Source organism: Ovis canadensis, chromosome 1 (assembly GCF_042477335.2).
Source record: "Ovis canadensis isolate MfBH-ARS-UI-01 breed Bighorn chromosome 1, ARS-UI_OviCan_v2, whole genome shotgun sequence".
Classification (NCBI taxonomy): Eukaryota; Metazoa; Chordata; class Mammalia; order Artiodactyla; family Bovidae; genus Ovis; species Ovis canadensis.
In genome coordinates, this window is record NC_091245.1 from 267541172 (window position 1) to 267560570 (window position 19399).

The 19399-nt window shown below is 52.4% G+C and overlaps 1 protein-coding gene across 1 annotated transcript in view; it reads left to right on the forward strand.

The window, feature by feature from the left end:
- The first annotated feature begins 409 nt into the window (after nt 1-409).
- The window catches only part of TRPM2 (transient receptor potential cation channel subfamily M member 2), a 51732-nt gene continuing 32742 nt past the window's right edge, over nt 410-19399 (forward strand). Inside the window, exons 1-6 of the mRNA XM_069566421.1 lie at nt 410-944; nt 11396-11655; nt 12322-12410; nt 16871-17027; nt 18166-18346; nt 18868-19028. Coding sequence (XP_069422522.1) covers nt 11482-11655; nt 12322-12410; nt 16871-17027; nt 18166-18346; nt 18868-19028 — 762 coding nt within the window. The 5' untranslated portion in view covers nt 410-944; nt 11396-11481. The remainder of the gene's footprint in view (nt 945-11395; nt 11656-12321; nt 12411-16870; nt 17028-18165; nt 18347-18867; nt 19029-19399) is intronic.

Below are 19399 nucleotides of genomic sequence, written 5' to 3' on the forward strand. Positions count from 1 at the left end.
TTACTCCAAGCTGCTTGGAAACCTCTGGGTGGCGGGCGAGTGAGACAGGGGCCAGCCATTGGCCAGTGCACCTGGGGCACTTTGGTCAACGCACCTGGCAGCTTTGCAGAGAGGCAGAGGCAGATGGGGGTGAAAGGCCCTCCAGAGGAGGATGCTCTAGGCAGGAGTCTGGACACTATGTCCATGCACCCAGAGGAGGAAATGAGGGTCAGCTGGCAGCCACTGGCCCTGCAATCAGAGGAGGCACAGGACCCTGTTCACTTCCCTAGATCATGAGGCCGCACTGGGGTGGCAGCCAGGAAGGAGAGGGCCGAGGGCCGCTGTGGGGTGAGAGATTTGTGGTGAGAGAATTTGGGGTTGTAGGAAAAGCTTCGATCAGTTTTTCCGGAGTCAGCATTCAGTCCTCTCTGTGCTCCAGTCAGGGGGACTGGGAAGGTGCAGCCAGGGTGGAGATGAGGCACCTGTGGGTCCAGGGCAGCAGCTGCTGGGTGAACCCTGTGCTGAGCTCCTCCTGGTGCCTTGGATCCTGCCTTACAGGGAATGGGCTCCTGGCTTGGGGCCCCTAGGAAGATGGGGGAGGGCAGGAGCAGACCAGTAGAGGAAGTGGTTCACCCGGTCTCCGGCCCCTATTCTTCGACACAGCCCCATCCAGTCCTACGCCCCACCTCACTGCGGTTAGGACTTGATGAGAATCGCTTCCTCCTCTTCCTCCGGGTTCACCCTTAGCGCCAGCCTCTTGGGAGGGGGCCTGGGGAGGTGGACCGCGCTCCAGAGGGCTAGTCTCTCCTCCTGGGCTCTGGTCTGGAGTGGGGGACCGGGCGGACTGCGCTCTCCGAAGCCGTGACGCGGAGCACGCTGCGGGGGCCCCGCGGGGCCAGGGCTGCGGTCCTGCTCAGCGGCGGCGGCGGCGCGAGTGACACGGGAGCGCTGGCCTCTCTCAGCGGGTGGGTACGCACGCCTGCCCGGGGTGGAGGGAACCGAGGAGCTGCGGAGGCGCGTATCAAGGGGAGGATGCCCCAGGATCCAGGGGGAGGGTTGGCCGGCACAAGGGCCGGCACAGGCTGGGGTGCTTGGGCAAAGGGATGCGGCTGGGTCCGGGCGCGGGGGCGGGAGCTGGGGGTCGGGGAAGACTGCAAGCTCCAAAGTGTGAGTGCGCCGGGGTGCAGAGGACTGGGCGCGGCTCGGGCTGCGGTGCGGGGCTGCAGCGGGGGTGCGGGGCTGCTGCGGGGGTGCGGGACTGCTGCGGCAGGCGCTGCGACACGGCTGGGCGCGGTCTGTCCGGAGGCGCCGTGTCGCGACTAGGGGACGTCTGGGACTTGGCCATCTCAGGCTCTTCCTCTGACCCCCGCCCCCAAGACCTCCCGGCCCAGTTCCCTGGTTGGCGGTTCCTTTGCCCCTCACCCGCGTGTGGCTATTTTTCGTCTTGGAAGTGCTGTCACAGCCAGGATTTCAAAGGATGCTGGAGGAGGAGCGCAGGGAGCAGCTACAGGGTTAGCGGAGTGGAGAGGGGGCGCACAGAGGGCCTCGGCCAGTGTGCCCAGACCAGCACGTGGTTCTGTTTACCCGTGAGTCTTCTGGGATGCGGAGGGCGGTGTACCAGGAGGAGCCCTGTCTGAGTGAGTCCTCATGGCAGCGTTCGCCCCATGCTCCCGTCAGCCCCCCACTCCTCTCTAGGGCCGCAGCTTCACGTTTTGTCAGTGTTCTGTGCTGGATGACAGTTGTAGGTGTGCGTGTTGTTACTATATTCAGGCCTAGTGGTCAGATTCTCTCTCTTCTGGGAAGTCATTTATTTTTAGAGTTTTCTCTAAATCCCTACTATTCATTTCAAAATTTGCTGGGCCTGTGAGGGAAAATACTCAAACTGACCTTTGGTCTTTTTCCTAATAGTTTCAATATGTTGAACACTACCAAAAAATCATTTGTCAACAGAGGCCTTGTAAAGTGCAGTAGATTGGGGTCTGCAGAAAATTTTTGGATTGAACTGAAGGCACTGACAATGGAGGGTTATAACTGAGATGTCAGCAAATATGACCTTAACAATTCTAGTTGATGCTCTTGGAATATTAAATATCCCTGTTAAGTACATTTTTCCTTTTCAATATATGAATTTTAATATCTCTATCGCTCTATCGCTCCAGCCATATTTCCTATATCAACAGTCGCCTGTGGCAACTTTATTTTTGAATACAGACCATTCTTGTTCAATATTTGTGTAGTGATAATGGCAACGGAGCCTGGTGGGCTGCCATCTATGGGGTAGCACAGAGTCAGACACGACTGAAGCGACTTAGCAGCAGCAGCATTGAATTTTATTCTGTAAATAACAGCCTTAGTACCCTAAACTACAGCCCAGCATAACTTTACCATTTGTAAGAACTACAGTGTTTTATATTCTAAATAGCAATTTAAATGTTTTATTCATTACACTAAACAAATGCAGAATGCAATGAGAAAACTGTTGATTAATGTAGAATGAGCAGATTTGTTGTGTGAGGTGGGTGCCCTCTCTCCACTGGGCCGACAAACCTGAACTGCTGAAATGCGGTGTGTTCCAGGAGCCTCTTGAACGTTTGGACAGTGTGAATTATATTTGGATTAGCCACCTAAGAAGCCCAGAGATTCCCCCAAACTCCAAACTATGAAAGAATTATTGAAAATCTTACTGTGCTCAGAGCGCATTTAAGGGGTTCTTAATGGCAACCCACTCCAGTACCTATGCCTGGAAACTCCCATGGACCGAGGAGCCCAGTAGGCTACAGTCCACAGGGTCGCAAAGAGTCGGACACGACTGAGCGATTCCACTTTCACTTGTCCTCTCTGAGGGTTGCCCAATCACTTACTCTTCAGACTTTTTCTTAGAAAAGGACAGTCATTCCACGTATGTGGCTGAATGTAGCCTGCTGCAAGCGGTGGATTTATTCTGACTCTCTTGTTTTATGTTAAATCATGTGATTTTTGAACTGTGTGCATAATATACTCAGCTGGCTTTAATACAGTTCCTCCAAAAACAAAACAAAACAAATTCAAAGTGAAATTGATACTTTTCTTAAAAATACTGTATTTTATTATGAGAATTTACATTCTTCCTGGAACACTGTTGCAAAGGCCCAGAGAAATCTAGGGCCTCTGTAGTTTGTAATTTCCTTGGCTTCCTAGATATTTTGAATCTGAAGGTCAGAAGAGTACAGAACATATCATGAACTGACTCATGAGTAGATGGTGTTTGTTTGTTTGTTTTCCAGTATGGCAGTACTGTTTTTACAGGAGATCTCATAAGCGGGCATCAGAGAAGGCAATGGCACCCCACTCCAGTACTCTTGCCTGGAAAATCCCACAGATGGAGGAGCCTGGTAGGCTGAAGTCCATGGGGTCGCGAAGAGTTGGACATGACTGAGCAACTTCACATTCACTTTTCACTTTCGTGTATTGGAGAAGGAAATGGCAACCCACTCCAGTGTTCTTGCCTGGAGAATCCCGGGGACGGCAGAGCCTGGTGGGCTGCTGTCTATGGGGTCGTAGAGTCGGACATGACTGAAGCGACTTCGCAGCAGCAGCAGCAACAACCTGTGCTAATTGTTGTTGTTCCATCCCTAAATCATATTCAACTCTTTGTGACCCCACGGACTGCAGCACACCAGGCTTCCCTGTCCTTCACCATCTCCCAGAGCTTGCTCAAACTCATGTCCATTGAGTTGGTTAAGCCCTCCAACCATCTCATCCTCTGTTGCCCCCTTCTCCTCCTGCCCTCAATCTTTCTCAGCATCAGAGTCTTTTCTAATGAGCTGGCTCTTTGAATCAGGTGGCCTAAGTACTAGAGCTTCAGCTTCAGCATCAGTCCTTCCAATGAATATTTTGGATTGACTTCCTTTAGGATTGACTGGTTTAATCTCCTTGCAATCCAAGGGACTCTCAAGAGTCTTCTCTAACATCACAGTTCAGTTCAGTTCAGTTCAGTCACTCAGTCTTGTCTGACTCTTTGCGACCCCATGAATCACAGCACGCCAGGCCTCCCTGTCCATCACCAACTCCCGGAGTTCACTCAGACTCACGTCCATCGAGTCAGTGATGCCATCCGGCCATCTCATCCTCTATCATCCCCTTCTCCTCCTGGCTCCAATCCCTCCCAGCATCAGAGTCTTTTCCAATGAGTCAACTCTTCACATGAGGTGGCCAAAGTACTGGAGTTTCAGCTTTAGCATCATTCCTTCCAAAGAAATCCCAGGGCTGATCTCCTTCAGAATGGACTGGTTGGATCTCCTTGCAGTCCAAGGGACTCTCAAGAGTCTTCTCCAACACCACAGTTCAAAAGCATAAATTCTTTGGCACTCAGCCTTCTTCACAGTCCAACTCTCACATCCATACATGACCACAGGAAAAACCATAGCCTTGACTAGCCTTTGCCGGACCTTAGTCGGCAAAGTAATGTCTCTGCCTTTGAATATGCTATCTAGGTTAGTCATGACTTTTCTTCCAAGGAGTAAACGTCTTTTAATTTAATGGCTGCAGTCACCATCTGCAGTGATTTTGGAGCCCCCAAAAATAAAGTCTGCCACTGTTTCCACTGTTTCCCCATCTATTTCCCATGAAGTGATGGGACCAGATGCCATGATCTTTGTTTTCTGAATGTTGAGCTTTAAGACAACTTTTTCACTCTCCTCTTTCACTTTCATCAAGAGGCTTTTTAGCTCCTCTTCACTTTCTGCCATAAGGGTGGTGTCATCTGCATACCTGAGGTTATTGATATTTCTCCCAGCAATCTTGATTCCAGCTTGTGTTTCTTCCAGTCCAGCATTTCTCATGATGTACTCTGCATAGAAGTTAAATAAGCAGGGTGACAATATACAACCTTGACGTACTCCTTTTCCTATTTGGAACCAGTCTGTTGTTCCATGTCCAGTTCTAACTGTTGCTTCCTGACCTGCATCCAGATTTCTCAAGAGGCAGGTCAGGTGGTCTGGTATTCCCATCTGTTTCAGAATTTTCCACAGTTTATTGTGATCCACACAGTCAAAGGCTTTGGCATAGTCAATAAAGCAGAAATAGATGAACATCACAGTTCAAAATCATCAATTCTTCCTCACTCAGCCGTCTTTGTGGTTCAACTCTCACAGCTGTTCATGACTACTAGAAAAATCATAGCTTTGACCATACGGAACTTTGTCGGCAAAGTTGTATCTCTGCTTTTTATACACTGTCTAGGTTTGTGATAGCTTTTCTTCCAAGGAACAAGTGTCTTTAATTTCATAGCTGCAGTCACTGTCTGCAGTGATTTTGGAGCCTGAGACAATAAAATCTGTCACTGTTTCCATTGTTTCCCCATCTATTTGCCATGAAGTGATGGGACTGGGTGCCATGATCTTCGCTTTTTGAATGTTGAGTTTTAAGCCAGCTTTTCCACTCTCCTCTTTCACCCTCATCAAGATGCTCTTTAGTTCCTTTTCAATGTCTGTCATTAGAATGGTGTCATCTGCATATCTGAGGTTGTTAATTGCTCATGGAGAATTTTTGCTATGAAACAGGGTGGCCAAATTTGCTTTTAGGTGACATGTGAAGAGAGCAACTGATGGTTTGATTCTGGGGAGAAGAACCCCAGAGATGGTTTGATGCAGGGGTTGTAAGTTCATTGTCAGCCTGGTTTTCTGGACTCTCCCAGGGCCTAGACTGTTGGGCAAGGGTCTGGGTGTGGTGTGGGGGGTATGGGTAGAGGGGAGGAAGTGGGGGTCATGCCAGACTCTCCCTGCAGCTGGGCATGGGAATGGTTACACATGGCTTTGCCCTTCAAAATCTGATGAGTGGTGGGTGTAAAGAATGGTGTTTGATACATTTCCTAGGGACCTGTTGGCAGCTGGGATTGAGAAGATGTGCACAAGCCTCTAGTGAGTGTGCTCAGATGGGCATCTGTGAATCCGAAAACTGTGAATCTGGGCAAACGCACTTGAGTTTCTTGAGACCAGGTCCTTTATTGCTCCTTCTGTCACTTGTCCCGTAGAACAGTGATCCCCGACCTTTTGGCACCAGGGACCAATTTCGTGGAAGATAATTTCCCCACAGACTGGGATGGGGCAATGTTTTTGGAATGATTCAAGTGCATTACTTTTATTGTGCCCTCTGTCTCTATTATTATTACATCAGCTCCACCTCTGATCACCAGGCAGGAGATCCTGGAGGCTGGGGACCCTGGCTGCAGGACTGAGCCCTGGAGAGTCCCGGTTCCCTTACAGATTAGCTGCCTAGTTGTGAGATTCTCAGAGCCTTTTCCTCTTGTGTCACCTGGAACATTTCTTGCTGATCTGCTCCCCTGAGAAGCTGATTGTGAGGCGCGGCAAGCTGCCGGCTAGGACAGCAGGTGGCTCTGTAAAGGCCACTCGAGCGTAAGCCCCCTTTGCCACGAGTGGCGTGCCAGGTGGCTCCTGAGGACCGCCAGGCCAGCGCCGCTCACTGCCTGTCTCAGTGCCTCCTGCCTGCTATATGAGACCACGCTCAGTGGCTCATAAGCAGCAGATATTTATTTCTCACAGTTCTGGAGGCTGGCCATCCAAGACTGTGTGGTTGGTGGTTCTGGAGACTGGATATCTAAGACTGCGTGGTCAGTGAGGGCCCACTTTGGGAGCAGACTCCTGTGTTCTCATGTGAAGGAAGGGGCTGGGGGCTCTCTGGGGTCTCTTTTACAAGGGCATTGATCCCATTCATGTAGACTCCACCCTCCTGACCCAACCACCTCCTAAATGCCCCATAGGAATTTTAGGGGAACACAGACCATCCCATTCTGGCCCCCTAAAATTATGCCCTTCTCACATGCAAAATATACTCACTCCATCTCAGCAGCCCCCAAATCTTAACTCACTCCAGCATCCACTCCAAAGTCTCCCCTAAATCAGATGTGGGGAGACCTGAGGTGGATTCACCCTGGGACATAGTCCTCTCCAGCCGTGAGCCTGGGGAACCAGACAGTCAGTGGCACTGAGCTCCAGTTCATGTGCTCGATGGACACACAGGAGGCCAAAGGAACCGAAACGTCGGCATTGGAGCAGAGAAAGGTTTACCGCAGGGCTGAACAAGGAGAGATGGGTAGTTTGCGCCCCCCCAAATCTGGAACCCCTGAAGGCTTCAGCAAAGCATTTTTAAAACCCAGGCCATTGGGGCAGGGGGGCAGTGATCACAGAGTATGTGATCAGCTCGTGCACGGCTCTCTGATCTCTCACTGGTTGATGGCAACAGGGCAGGGTCTCAGGGGCTAACGTCATCAGTCCTCAGGCTCCAGTAGGTCTGTGGGCTACATGCTTAAGATCATCAAGTAATTAACATCTTCCATCTGGTGGAAGTGGGGCTTTCACATGTGTAAAACCACTCAGGAAATGTACAACAGAGGATGTCGGCAACACACCTGCCCTGGGACGGCCCCCTTATAGGGTCCTGCTTGGTTGCAATGAGCTGTGTGCTTCCAGAACAGAGTGGAAGGCCAGGCAGAGGGTGAATATTCCCATTCTGAAAGGGGAAGTGGGAAAGAAGGCAGGGTGACAGGTCCTAAGTGAGCCCAAAGCCTTAAGGCCCACTGGGGGATGGTCCTGCCCCGAGGCTTTGCTGTGCAGAGCCCACTGCACCCTCCTGGGCTGGAATCGCAGGCCAGGGGCTCTTCTGGTCTGGGGCAGCCCCTCCCCAACACATTGCCCTCTGCCACAGGCTTTGGGCACCTCCATCCTTCAACTCTGAGTGGAAGTAGCCATGTGTAATCTCCTGCCCCCAGCCCTGGGTGTATGCACATCCCTGGTCAGAGACAGCACTGGTCAGAGTGCAGGCCGTCATACAGGGTCACCCCGTGCCACACCAGGCCACCCCTGGGGCTGCTGAGGAGGCCAAGATGGGAGGGGCGCAGGGCAGCTGGGCCCCCAGGAGAGCATTCTGCCCTGTGTGCCCTTTCTCTCTGGGCCTGTGCTGGGAGAGCTGCCCCCTGAGCCGTGAGATGCCTTGGGGCCCATCCTCCCTTGTCACAGAGGCAAATCCCGGCCTATGTTGACTCTGTTGAGATGCTGTCTAGTCTCCCTGCTGGATGAAAACAGCCAGCCCACCTCCATCCCGAGCAAGTCCAGCCATACCCTCTGTGTTCTTCCCTGAATAAGCTTTCTCAACCCTTTCCATGCCAATAGGCTGAGCATCTCCCAACTCTCTAAGCCCTGAATTCTTTGTGATCAGAAGTCTGTCTTTAGGTCATTTCTCTCTTCTTGCATTTTGCTGTAAGTACTCAAGAGAAGCTTTGCTGCACTTTCAACACTTGGCCTACATGTTTCCTTGGTCAGATTTCATCACTCACAAGTTATGTCTCCCACAAAACACCAGGAAAGAAGCAGCTCACCAAGCTCTTTACCTCTTTATAACACGATTGCCTTTCCTTCAGTTTGCAATAAGATGGTTCCTGTTTCCATCTGAGACTCATCAGAATGGCCTTGCCCATCCCTCTTTCTACTAACATCTGCTGGTGACCACGTAGGTTTCTTGAAGGAGGCTGGGGCACTCCCTACAGCTCCCCTGTCCCGAGCTGTCACCGCACTCATTCTGTCTGTCTGTGGTGATGGAGGCTTTTTCTAGCACTCCTCTGGACTCTTCCACTCTGCACGTTGCTCAGTTCCAAAGCTGCCTGGGCATCTGTAGGTGTCTGTAGCATCAGCACCCACTCCTGGAAACAATGTCCTGTGTTGTCGTGGTGCCTCCACGGGAGGGAGGTTTGGCTCCCTTCCTCTCTGCAGGTATGGGCACGTCTGGGAGTGACCCTGGCCCGGAAGCAAGGGGGCAGGAGCTGCCCAGGGGGAGGAGTGAGGACAAAGAAGTGAGAGGTGGCCTGAACCCTGACCCCAAGTGCCCCAAGTGCCCAGCACTGAACTGAATGGCCCAGAAGAGGGTGGGCCAGGGAGGCCAGGTGATGGCAGGTGCCTCACTCCCTGGCAGATCCCAGCCCCCCTCCACCAGAGCACAGTGACCACTTGTCGAAGCTAGATGAAAAGTGTTGGGAGGGGAAACTTCGTCTGCTGCCTGTCTTGGGTTCTTATGGCTGAACTAATAATAATAGTAAAACTGACACAAGACTGATTAGCAGGAGAAAAAGAAACATTTAATTTCATGCACCTGGAGGTCCCATAGGAATGGGACCTAAGAAGTGGGCAAAGCAGGCAGCTTTTATACTATTTAGAAAAAAAAAATACACTAGTAAAGAATTGACAGGGCAGTGAAACTTGAGTTTGGGGTACCCAGTGAGTGAAGGATCTAAAGAGTTTGGGCTTTAGTCAATGAAAGAAGTCGCGAGGTTGGTTTACACAGGCTTCTTGGCCCCGAGTCGGCATCTCTGGTGATAGGGTCCCTCTGTCTCTGGGTGCAGGGGTGCACCTCTCACAGGAGAGGTTTATGCCCTGCTCCCAAGGAGACAGAAGGGAGGGTAAGAGTGGCCCTCTTTTGTTGGTTGTCTCTTAAGGAATTTTTGTCGTTGTTCAGTTGCTAAGTAGCATCCAACTTTGTGACCCCATAGACTGCAGCACACCAGGCTTCCCTGTCTTTTGCCGTCTCCTGGAGTTTGCTTAAGTTCATGTCCATTGAGTCAGTGATGCTATCTAACATCTCATCCTTAAAATTCATTCAGTTCAGTTGCTCAGTCGTGTCTGACTCTTCACGACCCCATGGACTGCAATATGCCAGGCTTCCCTGTCCATCACCAACTCCTGGAACTTGTTCAAACTCATGTCCATTGAGTCAGTGGTGTCACCCAACCATCTCATCCTCTGTCATCCCCTTCTCCTCCTGCCTTCAGTCTTTCCCAGCATAAGGGTATTTTCCAATTAGTCAGTTCTTCTTAAATTTTTAAATTCAAAATAATCAGTATGTCTCTGAGGCACATTTTGGGGCCACCTATGCTGGACACCACAATGGGCAGAGAAAGGACTATCAATGACCGTCAGTGACCGTCTTGTATGGGGGAGGGTGACGTGGCCAGAAAGGGCTTCGGGGTGGGAGAGGGAGGGAGACCTCCTGACCTGTCCTCTGCCCCTGTTCACACCCTTGGAGCAGCCCGTGGCAGTGGGGCCCTCCCTGGATGACACCTTGGGTGATATGGGTGATGTCATGAGATGTCACTGTGGGCATCATGTCTCCAGGGAAACTCGTGGAGTCTGCACGTATTTATTTTCACATTCGTGACCTGAGGGAAGTAGTCATACTGCTTACTGAGGCCCCAGTGATGGAGACCGGGTCAGAGCAAGGGTTTCAGAAAACAGGATCTGTTCTGCTTGGAGGGGCCGTGTCACAGAGTGCAAGTCCACTCCCAAAACGAGCTCTGTGGGCAGTGGGGGCTTTTCTTCTTCTGGAAAAACAGAAGAAGTGACCCATGACTGAAAGCAGGAGGCTGGGACCCCATCGTGAGCACTGCGTGTGAGGACTGGGTGGTTTCTCCCCTGGTCTTGGGCTCCTGGGCATCACCGGGCATACAGGAGCAGTGGGGATGGGCATGGTGCTCTTTCTCTGGCCCTTGGTGACCCAAGAGGATGAATGGGCTCCTGGGCCCCGTGGCTGTACACGTGCCTCCAGACTGCTCACACCTGATGAGGCCAGAGCTGGGGCAGTCAGAAAAATGTGCAAACCAGAAGGCAATGGGGCCCCACAGGAAGAAACGCCTGACTCATCTCCCCTGGCCCACTGCAGCAGCCCGGGGGCTGGCTTCTCAACTTGAGTGGTCTCGGGGTGTGACAGCTTCAAGTGGGATCTCATTCCCTGACCGGGGATGGAACCTGGGTTGTGACGATGAGTGCACTGAATCCTAACCACTGGACCACCAGGGACCAGTGGCTAGAGTCAGTAGCTAGTGGTTCGGTTCTCGACTATTTTGAAGAAAGAAATCAGCAAAGAGATGAAAAGCAGTGGGAGAAGTAAAGTGTGTATTAAGAACAGAATACTTGCAAATAGACACATGGTCAGGTTCACAGAATTGTGTGCAGCAGGGGCAGCTTAGGTCGCTTATATGGGGCCGTTTTCTGGGTCATTGTTTTCCTCTGGCCGATTATCCTACGTTCTGCCCATATCTGGGCCGACTCAGGGCCCTCCCCTATGTGTAGGTGCATCTTCTAGCCAAGACGGATTCCAGCATGAGGGTCTCTGAGAGGTTGACAGGGCATATTATGGGCTAGTGCTCCTTCCTTTTGGACCCCCACCGAACGTTTCTGTGCTTGTGCAGAGGGGTTAGGGGGAGTCTCCTCGACCTCAAGGACGAAAACTGTGGTTGTCTTGTTTTTTTCCATCAGAGCTTAGCTCCTCTCTGCTCCTGCCAAGGTAACTTCTCCTTGAGATGTTAGAAGGAGAATTTCCTCAAAATGTCTAATTGCTCACCTTGGGGCCCACCCACCTCCTACCTCACTTCCAGGCCCCCTGGCTTCGAAAGCCAGAGAGAAGCTTATTTTGAGGTAGCAGGACCAAGCCCGTCCTGCAGAGCCTGAGCCGGGCATCAGGATGGAGTTACTGGTGAAGAGGCGTCATGATCAGGCCAGCTCCAGGGAGGAAGATGGCTTTGGGGTGCAGCCCAGGAGGGTGGCCAACCTGGCCATGGTCCCCAACCTCCGGCAGAGCAGCACCAGCCTCTGCAGGAGCAGGAGGCCGCAGTGCCTCTTCAGCAGCTGTGAAAAGGTAGGTCTGGGGTCACTGGGTCTGCCAGGGCCCTGGTGGGGCACAGTGACCACCTAGTTTTGCGGGGGACCACAACCCAGCAGGGGGGACTTGGAGAGAGCACTGGGGGCCCGGGTCTGTGCCCCTGGGTTGGTTCCTGTCCTGGTTCCAACTGGGAAAGTGCTGGGTAAGCCCCTGTACCCATCCGCCTCGTTGTGCAATGCCTTTGCATCCTTCACCCAACAAGGAAGGCCCCGGGCACCAGCTGAGGCCTGGGTTGACTGCACGGAAAGCCCCAGGCAGGCTTGTGTTGGGGACATTTGAATGTCACACACCACTGGTTGGGTGTGAAGATGGTATCTCACATCTCAGCCTGGTCCCACGGATGTGGTCACCTTTGCATCACACTGCTGTTCCTGAGAAAGGCAGTGCTGACCTACAAACTGTAAAGGGCTGTGGAGTCCCAGGGGCCCGGGAGGAGCGGTTCCCCAGGTCCCCTCCTCCCTCTGGGGTCGGCATCTGAGGGTCTCCGGCAGGTGGTGGGGGAGGGCTTGGTGTCCTGTCTCTGAAGGAAGACCCTGAAGTGTGTCAGGGCGCACGGGTGGGTCTGAATGAGGTGTGGGGTGTGGTTTTTGGAATGGCACTGACCTAACTGCCTGAGAATCTCTGTGACCTTTTTACCCTCAGCAAGAAAACCTGAGTTCATGGATTCCTGACAACATTAAGAAGAAAGAATGCATATACTTTGTGGAAAGCTCCAAACTGTCTGACGCTGGGTGAGTGGCTTGTTCTGTTCCCACTGGTGGTTCAGACAGTACAGAATCTGCCTGTATTGCAGGAGACCCGGGTTTGATCCCTGGCTTGGGAAGATCCCCTGGAGAAGGGAGGGGTAACCCACTCTAGTATGCTGGCCTGGAGAATTCCAAGGACAGAGGAACCTGGTGGGTTATAGTCCATGGGGTCACAGAGTCAGAAATGACTGACCGACTAACACATTTCTTTCCCTGTTTCCACATGGGGTAGCTGACCAAGGCAGGGCTGACCGAGCCTCAGCAGGGGACAGTTCCAGTGTATATTCCAGCCTGGGGTGTTCAGGGCATTCCCCTCCAGATACACCCTAGTCCTCACTCTGCAGGAAACAGGCCTCACTTCCGCTCCTTTGTCACCTGGTGATGCCACCTCCACCATGGAGCCCTCCTTGACCACACCCAGGATGCAACCCCTCCCTCCACCACACTCTCTATTTGTCTTTGCTGCTGCGCTGCTATTATGTGGCTTTGTGGTTTTCTCGGATGAGTTCTGAGCTCTGACCGTGGCTGAGTCACTTTATTACTTCCCCACTGGACAGATAGCCAGCATCCAGCTCAGATTGTGAACAATACAGAGGGGAGGGGCATGCCGTGTCTGGGTGATGGAAGAGGATGATAATCTGGAGCCAGAGGTGCATGATCACCGACGATGATGCTGTTCCTCCTGGGATGTGCCCAGGATGTTGTCACAAAAAGTGCCCCATTTAGGGGTTCACCCTCCAGCTTGGCTTCTCTTCAGACGACAGCCCCCTTCCTTCTCGGAGGCCATGGGGGACCCCTGCATCAGAGAAGTTTGGCATCGTGATCCAGCTGACAGCCTCAAGGCTGTATTCAGTAGTGATCAGAGTTCAAGTTTAGGCTGATTGCTCTGACCATGTGCAGAGGGCTTTGCACTGAGGTCTCCGATTTTAGTTTTTTAAGTAGGCTTACAACAGTAGCCCCAGGTTTCCTTGCAGGAATCATTGGCTCCAAAACCCTTTGAAGAAGGTTATTGTGGAGCCCGGGTCTGGTTGGTAGAGGTTCAAGGGGTGCCATCTGTCCAACCTCGGCCCCTCCTATCCTCTGAATTCTGAACAAATAGCAGAGAAACATCCACAGGGGTCAGTGAGGGTTGGGGCACAGTTTGTATCTGAGACAGAAATGGGACCACTTCCTTGTTCAGTGTTTCTGTCCCTCTTTGAAGGAATGGTGCTCAGGATATGTTTGGCTCTGAAACTTCTGAAACACCTTTCTTGGTACCAGGACCCATGTGAGGAACAGCCATGGGGGCTGTGTAGGGGTGGGGGGAGGTGGGGCGGGCTGTTACTTGAGTGTGCATAACTCCCCCTGGCAGCTTCTTCCTCGTATGACCCGAGGTGCTGGTGAGGGGAGGGGAAAGGGGGCAGAGCCCTCTTACCCACATGGGCCAAGAGTGCTGTGAAAGTTCTCTGATTATTCAGCTTCCGGGTCAACAATCTGTAGTTTCCTGCTCTGTGTCAGGCTTGGGAACACTCTGTTGATTGAAGACCTAATCTCATTGGGGGATGGTTGAAAGAGAGGTCTATTCTAGGCTGTTACAATTTATGAGGAACTTTGGGGTGGCCTTGGGCAAGGACACAAGATGGAGTCCTTGTCCTGGTGGCCCCCTTCCCCACCTTGGACCCAGCTTCCTCCTACCTGAATGGAGGTGCTCACGGGTGGTGCTCAGGGGAGCCCTACAGGTCTAGAAGTGATTTGAGTCCCCTAAGGGGTCATGAGAGCTTCCCAGGCGGTAGTGGTAAACAACCAATTTGCCAATGCAGGAGACGGGAGAGATGCAATTTCGATCCCTACGTCGGAAAGATCCCCTGGAGGAGGGCATGGCAACCCACTCCAGGACTCTTGCCTGGAGAATCCCATGGGCAGAGGAAACTGGCGGGCTATGGTCTGTAAGGTTGTAAGGAATTGGACACAACTGAAGCAGTTTAGCATGCCTACACACAAGGAGTCATAGAAGAAGGTGGGCTTGGAGTTCCTAGTGGCTGGGCCAGTGCTCCCTGGCCTGAGGAGGCCCCGGCCTGAGCAGTGGGACAGGGGTACTGAACCCAGGAGCCCAGGAGACAGAGCACAGGGTGGGTCTTGGCCTCTTGATCCAGCCTTGGTCCTCTGCACTGTTAGTTAACCTGCACAAATTTTGTAAGTTATCTTTCATCTAGAATCTTATTTGGCCCTCACAAATTCTGCAGGTGAGGGGTCAGAGAATGTATATTTTTCCCCCATTTAAATTGAGAAGTTGAGAGTTGGAGCCCCTAAGGCCACATTCCGTAAACTACAGGGAAACCCATTTTCTCTCTCTAGGTCCCGTCGTGTTTTCCCCTGGTGTCGTTGGGCTCAGGTCTCACCTGGTGTCAGATTTTTTGATTTGGCCTCATTTGTATCTTGTCTTCTAGGTCACCTGTTACTAGCTAAAGTAGGACTCTAAAAAAATGTGTAGATTTCCAATTTAACAAGCTGTGAAGAACATAGTTGCTGTCTCCTCTCTCTCCTCCCAAGAACGGCATTAAAGGAGTAAAATGATTTTAACCCACCAAGACAAAGGAGGCAAGGGAGGAGGTGGCAGTTGAAAAGAGATGGTGGGGTGTTCTCTTTGGGGGGCCATGTGCATCCCTCTAGTCCCAGATCTAGATGTTTCTGCTTTGAGCCTATACCGTGTGCTTTTTTGACCTTTTTATTTTGAAATAACTATAGATTTATATGAAATTGTAAAGATACTGCAGATGGACCCCACGGTCCCACCAGCGGTCACTTCTATCCCCACATCCATAACCCCTGGCAATCACTCATCTGCTCTTCCTTCCTGCAACTGTTTCAGGTGCTGAAAGTCATGTAAGAGGAATCCTTCATGAGGTGATGTGTCAAGGCTGGCTTTTGTCTCCCAGTGGAATGCCTCTGTGATCCGTTCGAGTTGTGTGTGTTGGTCCTAAGCTCCTGTTTGCTGCAGAGGAGCCAACTAGCCTAGATCACAGTATTTGTAGGAGGTTCTGGTAGATGACAAATAATTGGATCTTATTATTTTTTTATCCACTTTGCCAATTTCTGGGGCTCCCCTGGTGGCTCAGTGGTCAAGAATCTCCCTGCAATGCAGGAGACACAGGAGATGTGGGTTTGATCTCTGAGTCAGGAAGATCCCCTGGAGGAGGAAATGACAACCCATTCCAATATTCTTGCCTGGAGAATGGACAGAGGAGCCTGGTGTGTTATAGTCCATGAGGGTGCAAAGAGCTGGACACGACTGAGTGACCAGCGCTTTCCCTTTCATTGGTATACGAGGACTTAAGTTTGCCATTGTATCTTTTTGTTTGTTTATATTTCTTTATTTTTCTTTTCCTGCCTTTCTGTGGGTTACTTGAACTTTTCTTAGAGTTCCATTTGGTTTATCTATGCTATTTTTGCCTATATCTCTTTTATAGCTTTTTAGTGGTTGTTCCAGGCACTACATTATATATATTTAACTTATCACATATTACTGATATGGGCTTCCCTAGTGGCTCAGACTGTAAAGCATCTGTCTGCAATGCAGGAGACCTGGGTTCGAGATATCTGTGTGTATTCGGAACTCATCCTAGTCTCCCGGTGTTGACATTCACCAGTTTGTGGGAAATGTAGAAACATTCCCATCTTTTACAACGCTTTGCCCTTCCCCATTTATATTATAACTGTTTACAAAATTTCCTCCACATGCATATTAGGTCATGGTGCAATGTTGCTTCAACTGTCAAACATACTTCAGAAAATTTAAGAGGAGGAAAACGCGTTTATTCACTCACCCACAGTTTTACTCTTTCCATTCTTCTTTCTTTGTTTTCAACAAGTTATTGACCGGAGACAGAGCAGCACATCTTAGCATATCTTTCCTCACCTGAACACTGTTGGCTAAAGATGTTTCAATATTCACTTACAGAACAAACAGCCGGCCTATGCGTTAGTGTCTAAAAAAATTTCCCTGCTTGACAACGTGCTAATATTCCAGAATTCCTCCTTTTATCATTTCCTTTGTTTAGAGAACTTCCTCTAGCCATCTTCTTTGGGGAAGTTTGTTGACCAGTTCCCTGATTTTCTTTCCTCTGAGTGTGTCTTGACATCCCTTTCATGTGGAAAGATATTTTTGCTGGATGCAGAATTCTGGGTTGGTAGTTTTCATCTTTAGAAAAATGTTGTGTGGATTCTTCCTTGGCACTGATTTCTGGCTTCTGACTCAAAATCAGTCATGCAATTATTTTCCTCCAACAAGTAAAGTATCATTTCTGACTTTCAAGATTTTTGTCGTTAGATTTTAGAAGTTTGACAATTATGTGTCTCCGCTGACTCCGTGGCTGGGGTGCTAGTCATGACTCCGCTGGGCCTCCTTTATCCCTGCCGAGGAGAGGCGCAGGCATCAGTTGCCCCTGGTGACCCTGCGGCCTTTGCAGGAAGGTGGTGTGTGAGTGCGGCTACCCACGTGAGAAGCACCTGGAGGAGGCCACTTTCCAGGGCCAGGAGTGGGACCCGAAAAAGCATGTCAGAGAGATGCCAACAGATGCCTTCGGTGACATCGTCTTCACGGGCTTGGGCCAGAAAGCAGGAAAGGTTGGTTTCCATGACCCCATTGTTCTTACTATGGACCAGAGCCCACCCTAGGTGACTGCGGTGGCCGGACCTCCTTAGGGAGGGAGTGAGAGCTACAGAACCCACCTGCCCAGTGCTGTGGGTGGGGTGGAGGGCCCTGCATGGCAAATAGAGCTACATGGTGCCCTCAGGGGATTTGTTGCCAAGGCTCCAGGAGAGGTGTGGGCGGGGCACAGTGGCAAGTTCAGGGGGAGGCCTGAATGGCTTTTGTCGCTGCCAGGAGGGAGCAGGGGAGCACACGGCCTGCCGGCGGGGGTGATGGGAGGCCTTGGGGCTGGCAGGGAGAGCCAGTGGTAGAGGTGAGAGCCCTGCAGGTGGTGGAGCAGGGTGGGTCAGGGCCCCAGGCCTGCCTGGGGGCATGGCATGGGGGTGCGTATGGGAACAGCGGGGGTGGGGGGCAAGGCCTGGCCGGCATCTCCCTCTGGTGCTGTGAATCTCAGGGTGGTCACTGGGCCAGCAGCGTTGCCAAGCAGACTCGGGCCCCACCCCCACCCTGCTGAATCAGAGTCCCAGCCCCCTGGCTTTAACCCACCTTCTGGAGGGTTCCATGACAGCTCGTGTATAGCTCTGCCCTGAGGGGTCTGATGGGGTCGCTTGTTTCTGTGCTGCAGTTCTGGGACCCCAGCCTCTTATTGGCTGGGTATGACCCTCCTCCTCGATTTCTCAGAGTCGCTGCCCACTTGGCCAAAGAGGCTAAACAAAGCATGTTGTGCAAGGCGAACTTGGCCCCAGAGCCGCCTTCCTCAGCACCAGCTCCAAGCCCCGCCCCTCCATGAGCCGCTGTTGATGCATCACCACATTGCCTTATGGGGAGACTGGAGTCAGGCCGTGGGGCTCAGGCTGGGGCACCCTCAACAGAGAGACCCCGGGGCTGCTCCCCTTCCTCCCCACCAGCGGCCTCTCTTCTCAGCGCTTGCCTCCCCTTTCTCTCAATTGGTGACCTGCTTGGGGGCAGCCACTCTTGCTTCGTCTGGACCCAGTGTGACATCCATCCACCTGCCTGCCTGGGGCTGTCAGGCATGGCTGGGGCAGGGTGGCCAGACTCTGGGGCCTAGGTTGGCCACCCACTGACCCCCGGGGTCTTCTGGCCTCCCTGCAGTACGTCCGCCTCTCCCAGGACACTCCCTCCAGCCTGATTTACCAGCTCATGACCCAGGAGTGGGGCCTGGATGCGCCCAACCTGCTCATCTCCGTGACTGGCGGGGCCAAGGACTTCAACATGAAGCCCAGGCTGAAGAGTGTTTTCCGAAGAGGACTCCTCAAGGTGGCCCAGACCTCAGGTACAGCAGGGACAGAGGGACCGAGGCCCAGACCATGGGTGGCGCTCAGGCCTGGGAGTGCTGGGCAAGTGAGAGGACCCCTGGAAGGCAGAGTCAGGACCTCGGACTGGCCAGCCCTTGTGGGTCACCGAGTTGGGCCCAGGCCCGGGCCAGGTGGGGAGTGTCTGATCAGACTCACCCATTTCCTACCACTGTACCTGGCTTGCTCACAGTGTAGACACAGCTCTGGTTGGCTCCCCACTGATGATGCTTCCAAACAGAAGCATTTAGAGAAAGTTCTGAGATGCCGTGTTCCTGAGAGCAGGACAGAGGGAGGCAACAGGGAGGTGGGGGAGAGGGCAGGGCCTACAGTCAGAGACGGGGTCGCCTTCCTGCCCCCACCTAACTGAGCATCGTGGGACATCATGGGTCCTGACTGCCACAGGAAGACCTGATCGTGGTGGGGCTCACACCTGACAATGAGTTTGAAAGCCTTGGAGCAGAGTCTGCACTGTGCCAGGTGTCCCTCTGCTCCTCCCCAGGGGCCTGGGTCATCACCGGGGGGTCCCACACTGGCGTGATGAAGCAGGTGGGCGAGGCAGTGCGGCAGCTGAGTGGCAGCTTCTGCGAAAGGGAAGTGGTCACCATCGGGATCGCCACGTGGGGCACCCTGCACAACCGGGAGAGCCTGATCCACCCCATGGTGAGCTGGAGGCTGCTTCTGGGTGGGTTGGAGCACAGGAGGGAGGTGGTGGGGTAGGATCTTAGCCAGTGCTCAGGTAACAGGCTACCGCTTGGACACCAGGGTAAGTGCAGTGTCACGAGAAGTGGCTGGATAGGGACATGGGAGACCCGGGCTCAAATCCCCCCAATCCCCCAGACCCTGGTGACCCCAGGAGAGCAAGTGCCTTGCCGGGACTCTGGTTTCCTTCCTCGAGATCATAGGATGGGTCCACATAAGAGTTGCCAGAGCTGCCGCTGGTCTGGGGGCCCTCCTAACACCAGTCTGATGAGAAATGGACTTTGCAAAGGTGTAGCTTGGCTGGGAGCATACAGCCTACCAGCAGCTGGATT